Source organism: Alexandromys fortis, unplaced genomic scaffold (assembly GCF_014885135.2).
Source record: "Alexandromys fortis isolate MF-2015 unplaced genomic scaffold, M_Fortis_MF-2015_v1.1 scaffold_6, whole genome shotgun sequence".
Classification (NCBI taxonomy): domain Eukaryota; kingdom Metazoa; phylum Chordata; class Mammalia; order Rodentia; family Cricetidae; genus Alexandromys; species Alexandromys fortis.
In genome coordinates, this window is record NW_026067902.1 from 107,891 (window position 1) to 118,984 (window position 11,094).

Consider the following 11,094-nt stretch of genomic DNA (forward strand, 5'->3'; position numbering starts at 1 on the left):
TATATGAAGAGCATATGCCTAGAAATTGTTCTGAGAAACTTACCATCATTTTGGCCCTTGCTCCTCATCTCCTCCTTCCATGACACGATGGTGCTCAGAGGAACATAGTCCCTTATGTATTCTTTGCGTCTCTCCTCTAAGGTCATCTTCAGCAAACGTTCTTGCAAAATAAAAGCAGAATCTCCATTTGCATTTAAATTTTAATCTTAGGAACTACTGAATACATTTATAAATATTAATCATGCTACACTAACCAAAGACTTAATGCAATCCAATGATTTCATATTTGAGGGTTAAAGGAGGTCAAATTAGTTCAACACTAGCAAGAAATGTAAAATTAAAGCTGGTAGGGACAAAGTTCCTAAGGTGTCCCCAAAAAATGAGTCATTTCTTCCTATCATCATGGACTAACGTGGGGCACATACTAGGTGAGGCATTCACAGACTTCAGGAACAATGATCTGTCAGTTCCCACGGCAAAAGAGCAAATGAGTAAGTTACAAAATAGTATCAACTAGAGAAAGCGCAGACTGCTGAGACAGGTGTGTCCAAACAGTGATAGCACAAGAAAGGCAGCTACAAAGCTGTTTCCTCATTTTTTCCAGGCTATCAACAACGAGAGTCTACTCTCAATTCAGTAATAGCATTATGGTGGTAGAACATACATACTTTAAATATACACTTTAAGATTAAAATATAAAACAACATCTTAGAAAAGCAGATGCTGTTTATAAAGAGCTCACTGGGTGCCAAGTGTTTCCGATGTTTGTATCACTAAAATAATTTTCATAACAAGTCATGACTAACGAAGCACAGATAAGAGTCTTCCCATGAAGAGGAAAAGAGTAAGGGCATTTCAACTAACAGAACGACAATAAAAGCAAGGCGATGCAAATACTTTAATGAAATCTAACATTTTATCTGGAACAGAAGACCCACAGAAGAGAAAAACAGCCAAAAATAAAGTGAAACTGTGCAAGGATTTGTATGGGATCCTGTGGCATTAGCCCTCCTTCTGTAAAAAAAAAAAGACCAATTTAAAGTTGGTTAGGAATATCCTGGTTTGTGCACAAGATGATCCACTAGGAAGCAGGAAAAAGGGCTACTTATTTTTAATATAAGAAATAAATTTCTGGCACTAGAGGGAGAGGACGGAAAACAGGAAAAAACAGAAAATTTGTTGAAGTTAACAACAGTTACAAAGGAGAATAATGACATAAAATCTAGTTGTTGTCAAGGTTAAGAAGTTCAAGTGATATAGAGGAAAGAGCTTTAATAAATACAAGAAGAAAATGCTATCAAGTTCTACAGGAAGGTCAGAAAAAAAAAAAGAATTACTTTACAAAGCCACTGCCTTATCGACTGGGTGTCCAACAGCACAGAAAACAGAGCAGTGGTTGACAGAGTTTGGCTTATGACCTAAATCTATATGGTCTTAGATCAATTTCCTCATCTCTTTATGTTTCAATTACTTCATGAGAGAATTAGGTATTCTTCCAAACTTTTAGGTGAGGTAACTAAGGCAGTGAGGTCAGAAATCTTACATAACATCTTGGAGCTTGTAGAGTGGTATCAACTAAGGTTTGAAATGGGACAAGTACATCTAAAGCTTAACCCTACATTACCTCATACCATTTTCTACTTTCATGAGTTCAGAGAGCAAATGATATAACCCTTATATATAAGGCATTAAAAAACAACAAAGAACACAAAACAGGACTTCGGTAACTTATTATGTTCATCATCATTACTGAATGACTTTAGAAACACTAGTTTCATTCAAATATAACTGAAATCCATGACACTATGAGGTACTAAAGGAAAGAAAAGGAAAAGGGAAAGGAAAGGAAAAGGGAAAGGAAAGGAAAGGAAAGGAAAGGAAAGGAAAGGAAAGGAAAGGAAAGGAAAGGAAAGGAAAGGAAAGGAAAGGAAAGGAAAGGAAAGGAAAGGAAAGGAAAGGAAAGGAGGAAAAAGAAAGTAAGGCCTGATATAGTGGCTCACACTTGTAATCCTAGTACTTGGGGTTGGAGAAAGAGGACTGTCACATGTTCAGGGTCAACCTGGGTTACAGAATGAGTTCTAGGCCAACCTAAGCAATGCAGAGTTAGACCCTGTGGAAAAGGAGGGAGAGGGGAAGAAGAGAAGGAAGGAGGGAGGGAGGGAGGCTGGGAGGGAGGCTGGGAGGGAGACTGGGAGGGAGGGAGGACAGAACAGGACAAGACAGAAAAGGAAAGGAAAAGACAGAAAGAAAGAAAAGAGAGAGAAGAGAGAAAGAAAAAAGAGAAAAGGGAAAGAAAAGAATGAAGGGAGGGAGAGAGAGAGAGAAATAAAGGAGAGACGGAAGAAAGGAGAGAGGGAGGAAGAAAGATTAGCAGGGAGGACAAGGAGCACAACCCCAAGGCAAATCCCTGTGAAAGGAACAATACTTTAAGGTCAAACATAAGACCACTATTATAGACAGTAGAGAAAAGATGAACAGCCTAAAAAATAAATACATGACGACACAAGATCCCAAAAGACTATACACGACTAACCGAAGAGCACGATCACAAGGGTTAATCTAACATGTAATAAACAATTTAAAAAAAATGCTCCCTCTAAAATGGGAACAAAACCTAAACTAAAAGTAAAGTAACAGTCCAATGACACTACAGAGAGCATGTTAGGGTTGCTACTGTTTTGTTATACTTAATTTTTCATGAATTAAAAAGACAGAGTCGTCTGTTCATTGTAGAATAATAGGTAGAACAGGAAGGTTCAAAGAAATAACTTCGGAATTGGCTCACAAAGTCAGAAAAGGGAACTGACCGTCAGTGGTTTAAGCACTGCTTCCACAGCTCAGATCACAGTGCAGGATTGTTACAGCTAGACATTAGGCTGAAGGACATTAGGAAACATTGTTTATGTAAATGCCGAAAGTCAGACAGAAACAAGACTGTTATTCTGTTTATTTGGAAGTAAATGTGCATACTGAAAACAAAACAACACTAAATGTGATACAATAAAAAAACAATGAGATAAACTGCAAAGCTTTAAATGAAAAGACACACATTAAATGATTCTGAATTAAAGCTCAGAGTAGTAGGACAATACTTATTTACATGTGTGCCTTTTAAGAACTCCTCAGTTACTTGTTTCAGAATGAATCAAATGGAAAGCAAAAGGCACAGTTTCTCAGGCATTACCAAAAACTTCCTTCTGCTAATGCTTCATCTTCATAATGAATCCATTCTCTGGGAATCAAGTCCATAAAGAGTCCTATTTATTACATGCTGTTCTGAACTAAAATATGTCTCTGAAATGCCTTGATAGTGCAATGATCTCGGTAAGCCTTCATTTAGATTTTAATAACAGCTGCAGAAGTACTAAGCCGTCATTAAAGAAGTACTTTATCCCTCCAGTGGGATATAAGGGAAAGGGCATGCATCCCATTGGCTTCTTTTTGGTGGAATAACAGATGATACTTCACACTTTACTATTCCAAAACAGACATCCCGAGAAGACAGATACAAAGAACTCACTTGGTAATATTTCCCTTTAACTTTAACCTTCATGCAAAAATAGCTTAGTTTGGGATAAAAGAAAATAACTCCATTGAAAGCATTCTTTATGCATTTGCTTCTTCATTTTTTTAAAAAAATATTTGTTTATATTTTCCTTTTAGAAGAAACAAACGGCAAAACAAAAATAAACAAGATATTAAAGAAAGATTCTGAAATGTCTTCTCATCATAGTCCAAGGGTATAGATGCTACTTTAGGAGCTATTTTTCTAACATAACAGACAGAGTTCTCAAGTTTTCCCTATACAGTCAATGATTCATGTTGCTGAGAACACTGTCAATGGCTTTACACTATTTTGTTTTATCGTCATCAATTATACAAAGCTAACATATAAAGAACATCAAGAAGAACGGGTGTGATTTTTCCAGCGCTCACAATAAGTATGCTCAACACAAACTGCTACTACAAAAGCAAGGCACAAGCACTGTGTCCCAGAGACGACTCTTTCCCCAACTCTCCCTGGCTTTAGTTTTCCCCAGAGATAGGTGTAGAGAGGCCTTCTGAGGGTCAGCGAATGCTCTACCAGTGACCTATGCCTTCCGCTGTTATCAGACCGTAGTTCTAAACAGCATTTGTTTTGTGACACCTTAAGTTTTAATTCTCTCAAACTCATATTCATTAACACAATGACTCTTGCAAATCTTCCGGCATTTTAAGGATATTTGAACTGGGCTGTTCAGTCATGTTAAGACTTCCCTACAGTTAATTTGAAAACTTCCCTCCTTACTCCTTTTTTCATGCACTGTTAAAGCAGGCACTATTTGGAGAATTCTTTCTCATCTTCGTACTGACATCTACTGTTTGGTCAAAGGGTTCATAAAGGGCAGGGACTTGAAATGAAAATGTTTAACAAGCTAAGGCCAAAAAAGAAAAAGATCAACTTTTGCCCCATTATCCCTGCTCTTTAAGACAGTCCAGAGAAATCTGTACACCCTTGCTCAGCTTCATCCTTTTAATACAGATTTCGTCGCTAGTAGCAATGCACATGGTTTATCTGTAATGGGAAGGGGGGAATAAAAGAGGTTAAAAGATGAAGAAAACTATGCCAGACACATCAAAATATGGTCTGTGAAACTGAGGTGAGACAGACGGGAGAGAAAAAAAAAAATCGCACAGCTCTCCTTCTTAAAGGAATCAGCGCCACTGTCAATCTAACGGATCTGGAGAAGCCTAGGTGTGCACAAAACTCGGGAAAGGGTTCATTCACGGAGTGCAAGCAGCCTTACTCAGGGCGACTTCACACTATGAATGGGAATGCAACAGAGAAACAGGGCGCCGGGGAAAGCCCATTCAGACTTCTCGGAAGGCACTGATGCTCGCCCGCTAAGATGCTCCTGGCAGGTTGCAAATTTCAGAAGTCCCACTGCTGCAGCAGCGGAGCGGGGCTGGGATGGACGGAGGGCAGAGGCGGGGAACGGACGAAAGCAGGTGCAGGCGCACCCAGGCTCAGCAGCAGCCGCAGCCTGAGCCCCCGCCGCCGGGCAACCTGTCCACGGGACTCCCGGGCAGGCCGTGCAAATTCCCGGCCGGGGTCCTGACCAACTTGCACGCGGCCCCGGGGAACCCGCCGCCGGGGAGGAGACGACTCGGCGCCCAGGGGGGTGTGCGCCCCGCACGTGCGCGAGCCGCAGGTGCCCGGGGGCGGCGCGTGGCCGGCTGGGGCGTGAGCGCGCGCGCGCGTGGACGCGGCCACGGGCTGGAGCTGCACCGGCCAAGAGGGCGCGAGGGAGGCTACGGGCGGAGGGCGCCGCGCCGCCCCGCCGGGGCCCCCGCCCCCCACCCACCCGCCGCCCGCCCCCGGGGCCTCGGGGCCGGTTACCTTTCTCCTCTCTCCACACCTTTTTCTTCTTGTTGCTGGGGTACATGCTGCCGTGGGGGTGGCTGGCTTTAAGCTGCAAGTTCCCCAGGCTCACGGGCAGACAGGGTGTGTGGAGTGTGGGGGGGCCGGGAAATGGAGGGGACACTCGGGTGGGAAAAGTGCAAAGGCTCTACGTCCCGCGCCGCTAGCCGATCGCCCGTCGCCGCCCTCCTCCCCTCAGCCCGCCCGCTCTGCCCCGCGGCCGCCGCCACAGCAGCACCTCAGAGCCTGTCAACTAGGTCACGCCTCGCGCTAACCTAACACCCGCGCAGGCCCCGCCTCCCGGCCGCTAGGCAGCGCCGCCGCCCATTGGCTGCTCCGCCCGCCGCTCTCCGCGTTCTAGCCAAGGCGCGCCCCGACTTCAGCCTCAGGGCGCAGGCGCAGGCTTGGGCCCGACGCCGAGGACGTTGGGGAGCTGGAGGGGGCGGGGCCAGAGCTCGAGCCCCAGGCCGCGGCGCCGACCGGGGCGGGGCGTGCAGCAGCGGCCGGCAGGGAGAGGGCGGAGCGGGGCAGAGGGCGGGGCCTGTTGGCAGGTGCGCCAGGTGACCGCGAGCCTGCTGCGAGAGGTGGCGTGTCCGGGGTTCTGCAGGACTAAGAGGTCGCGGGTCCTGGGAGCTGTCCGAGCTCTTTGTAACTGCCTCGCTTGGAAAGGTTTTACCTGATAATCGGCCGCTTTCCTCTTGGTGGGCAAATAGAACCAAAAGAAATGATCCCAATGCTGCTGAATCTTGGGTTAGGGATTTCGTTAGGATTCTGTGAAGTTCCGAAAGCTTCGAAGTATACTGGGCTAACTCAAGAGTTTTAAGAACTGGCAACCAAAATTCATTGGGACCAAGTCCTACATCAAAGCTAATTCCAATGAGTAATGCCCGTGGCTGGTTGTCTTTTATTCTTCGTTGACTTCAAAATAGCTTCTGATCCAAAGGTCTAGCTTGATCCTGGGTGGTTCTGTCATGATTCAGAAAATTCAATTGCAGGAAAATCTTCTACGGGAATACAGTGACCTAGAACATAGAACTTTTGGATCCCCTTGTACCCCAGCTTTATTGTCTTTGTCCATAGAGCTGGCTTAGTGGATTTGGGAAAGTCACATTTATTAAATTTTGGGTTTATGTTACATGTGTTGGCAAATATCTATATGGAACACAATATTTTTTTGAGATTGGTCTCTTTGTAGCTCAGACTTGTGTAGCAGACTTTCTTTCAGACCACCAACCAGTACCCCAATCATGAGACAGAGACATGTTATTTGTTGCGAATGCTCAGACTTAGCTTTTATTTTAGTGTTTCTTTTTATCTGCATTCTTTCTCTATGTCCTACTTTCATTGCTTCTCCTATCTGCCTAGCTGGCTTCCGGCCCTGGGCATGCCCCTCTCTCTCTCCCTCATTCTCTTCTCTAGCCTAGATTTCTCTTCCTTCTAACTCTGCCTTCGAACTCACCTTACCCCTCCCCTGTCTAGCTATTGACCGGTCAGCTTTTTAATAAACCAATCAGGTGTCTTAGATAGGCAAGGTGACACACAAAAAAAATGAAAAGAAACATCTTTACCTTGCTAACAAAGCCAGTAGAAACAAATGTAACAAATCTTCACATAGTTAAAGTAATTTTCCACAACAGGCTTCCCCCAATCCCGGGATTTTCTTGCTTCAACCTTAAACAAACTCCCACCAAAGAGGACTAGAATGCATTCAAAATAATAATGATGATAAATAAAAGGGAAAGAAAGGTACACTAAGAGATGTAAAGAATAGAATTTTTGAGTAATGAAAGTTAAAATGAATTCACAACATCTTAAAATAGTAATATTTGTTTTGATATTCTCTTTGGAATTTTTCTTTAAATGCTACCATATCCATAAAACATTATTATGTTGGGAGAAACAGAAAAGATGCAAGGAGGAAGTAACATTTGGAATAATTTTTGCAATGGAATTATAAGGGCTTTAATTCATGGAGAATCAAGAGAAAATTGACAATGGGATAAACTTTCGGAGAGAGAGAGGGGAGTTTAAAAAGATGATGACACTCTCATGGATGGTCAAAGCAATGTTGCCATTAACCAAGAGATGTCATTTGAATGTGGAGAGTGTAATGATTTGTCCTGTCCCTTGAAGAGACAAGCCACACCACTCCTGATCTTCAGCTTCCAGACTGAGTCCCTCCTTTCCAGTCTCCCTCTTGAGGAGGCAGCTTCTGTCTCTCCCTTCTCCCCACTTCTCCGCTTCCCCCCTCTGTTTCTCTCTCTCTCTCTCTCTCTCTCTCTCTCTCTCTCTCTCTCTCTCTCTCTCTCNCTCTCTCTCTCTCTCTCTCTCCCCGCTCTTCTCCCTTTCTCCCCTTTCCCCTCCACTAAATATGCAACCTCACTCTGCATGGTGTGCCTATCCATGTCTCTGTCTCTCGCCCACCATGTGGCTCCCTGCGCCTTTGGAGACCTGTGGCATGATCTCGTAGCATGGTCTTGTGACATGCTCATCTGTCTGTTTCTCATCGTGGGACTAGCTGCCCCATCGAGGTCTCTCACCCACCATGCATCTCCCTGCCTGGGACTCATAGCCTGCTGCAGCCACTCGGGGAACTCTGCCATCCTTGCCTGGGGCTGGCTGCTCTCTCGGGACCTGCTGCCCACTGCCTGCTGCCACTTCAGGGACCTTCAGCATGGTCTTATGGCCCTCCCGCTGCAGCCACTCAGGGATCTGCAGCATTCTTACTTAAACCATAACAAGGTTTACAAAAGCTTTCGTCCCAAAGTGGTACTACTCCAGGGTGGTGTAATTGGGGTATGCTGTGAAAAGGAAACATGAAACTCCTCTCTCTCTGCTGTCTAGCCTAAGATCTAAGTAGGTTGTTCCACCAAACACTCCATACATAATGTGGCATTGTCATGAGAGACTCAAACCAATGTGACCTTTCAGAATTGAACTTGAACCTCCAGAACCATAAAGCAAAAAGGGCAACTTTATTTCCTAAGTAGACTGTCTTTGGTATTTCATTGTGTTATTGCAAGTTAGCTCAACAATTAAAGATCATATTTTGGGGGGAAATTAACTTATTTAAAAGTGCTAAATGTTAGGTGTCTGCCAAAAAGTACCAAGCCCCTTTCCTTCAAGATGGAGGCTGCACTCCAGCCTAGGACCAATCCTTCCACCTATGCTTTTTTTTTTTTTTATAAATTTTGCACTATTGACTATCTGTTTTCTCATGGAAGCTAAAAGAACTAGTTCTTTTATTGTGTTAAGACACGGGTACTTAGGCAGTACTTAAGTGTTGATGTTCAATGATTATAAAAATTAATATCTTTCAAAAGAGTTAATTTCTCAAATATTCCCATAATGTTCCAGATATCAAAGGAATTTCTGGTCCTTCCCCCATGATTAATCTCCTTTGAGTATTTCCTGTCTAAATAGCTTTATCTCTCATTCAGTTAAGCAGTGTGAAAACCTAACCACCCTAGTAGGTGCTTCTTGTGCCATCATGTTCATATCAAATGAAGAACTCTACCTACTCAGTTTTACCTCATGGGTTAGTGTAGAATTCTCTATTTTCCAGCTGACATGCTGTCTGAATTTAGTTAAACCACTGAAAACACTTCCTCTCCTGCCTTTATATTCACTTCCGCCCTTTTGCCCATTCTCTACACATCTCATCTTATCTTGACAAATGTGATCATGTCACCTCATTGGTAGAAATTAAATAGCTCTCGTTGGCCTTTTCTAAGGACTGAATTGTGTCCCACCCCAATGTGGTTGTATCTGGAGTTAATAATTATTTAGGACATCACTTTTAATAGGAGAGAAGTCTTGGTTTCCCTCCCTCCCATATTCTTTCTCAGCCATATCAAAACACAGAGAAAGTTGATATCTTCTAGCCAAGAAGAGGACTATCAAACATAATTCTATCATGCTGGCACACTATTAGGCTCTCGGCCTCCAGAGGAGTCAGAGATTTAACTTCCTGTTACTTAAGTCCTTACCTATTGTATTTTATTTTGGCTGCCCTGAGTTAACTAATACAGTCATCAAGAATGGAGTAACCATCTCTACCAATCCAGGCTTATTCCATTCTCTGTACCTGCCCCACCCCAATCTGTGGTTCTAGTTATACCAACATTTATAACTTTTAATTTTCTTGAACATACCTTGCCCTCACTACATAACCTTTTTTCATATTGACACTATATCTGAAATGTGGTTTGAGTAACTGACTGATTCTCTGATTCTCGTCCTTTAGATACCACATTAGCATTATTTTTGTGGGTCTGGCATTGGTGGTATATACCTGTAATCCCCACACTCAGGAGATTGAGACAAAAAGACTAAGACTAATACCATCCTGGGATACCTACTGAGACTATCTACAAACAAGAACATTTCTCCTTCCTTGATTCACATTTGATCTCTACTCACAGTTTATTTATCTCTGCCTTCAATGTTCCTTTATTTTCATATAAAACACTTTTATAGTTTCTCACCTTTTATTTATGATTACAGAAGGGAAACAGATTCAGCTAGTCAGTCAGTATAGATGAAAGTTTCTGTCCTGCCTGGTCCCACAGCCATTCAGTTCCCCCCCCCCAAAAAAAAACACACAAGGCTTATATTAATTATAAGCTGTTTGGCCTATTAGCTCAGGTCAATCAGCATTTTGCTAATCCAATATGAGTGACAAATCTTCACAGTGTACAAGAACATTACACTGTATCCCACAGCAAGTCAGTGAATAATATTTTCCAAAAATGAGCAAAATACATAATGGTATTATCATAAAATAATGGATCTATAAAGTTCTAATTGTCTAGTGACATCAGAGCCATTGTAGCCTCATAACACAATGCACCACTCCTCTGTCTATATTGAGGCTGAGGTAAATAAACCTATTGTTGTATAAAAGGACAGCACATACAATTGTATACAGTACATATAACCTGATTAAAATACTAAGTGACTGTTAATACTGGTTAATGTATTAACTTTTCTACAGTTTATTTTTACAGTCTATTTCTCGACTTACGAAAGTGAAGTTGAGAGTATGCCATGTCATGCTTCCGGAAACTGCATACATTTTGTTTACCCTGTCTGTTGGCTACAGCAGGAGGTGAGGATGAGTAATTTGTCCATACTATTTATGGTTGCAAAGTGCATTCTATAATGTTTGTACAGTGACAAATTTCTCATAATGTATCTCCATCATTAAGGAGCGTATGACTATAAAAACAAGAAAGTAAGTGACCACTGAACAGAGGTTGAAGGAATGTAGTCCCAAGAGTCTGAATGGTAGCAGCCACTACAAACTAAAAATTGAAGATTAAAGAATTTAAGTAATTAAGAATGCTTAATACACTGGGGAGAGTAAGTGGGGGGAGGGGATGAAGGTAAAACATGCCTTTAATCCCAGCACTTAGGAGGCAGAGGCAGGTGGATCTCTGTGAGTTCTAGGCCAGCCTGGTCTACAGAGTGAGTTTCAAGACAGCCAGGGATCCAAAGAGAAACCCTGTCTTGAGAAAGAATGCTTCCTGCTATTGCAGAGGACCTGTGTTTGGACAGCAACAGCCACATCAGGTGGATCAAGTGATATACAACCACTTCTGTCTCCAGTACCCAGGAGCCAATAGCCTCTGACTTCAAAAGGCACAGATGTGGTGCAGATATAACTGTGTGCAACTAAACACCTGTACACA

General features: G+C 42.9%; 1 protein-coding gene across 1 annotated transcript in view; it reads right to left on the reverse strand.

The window, feature by feature from the left end:
* LOC126496742 (ADP-ribose glycohydrolase MACROD2-like) overlaps positions 1-5,659 on the reverse strand; it is a 93,952-nt gene extending 88,293 nt beyond the window's left edge. Inside the window, exons 1-2 of the mRNA XM_050134329.1 lie at positions 5,381-5,659; positions 44-160 (exon numbers count right to left, since the gene is read on the reverse strand). Coding sequence (XP_049990286.1) covers positions 44-160; positions 5,381-5,426 — 163 coding nt within the window. The 5' untranslated portion in view covers positions 5,427-5,659. The remainder of the gene's footprint in view (positions 1-43; positions 161-5,380) is intronic.
* Between the last annotated feature and the right edge of the window lie 5,435 nt (positions 5,660-11,094).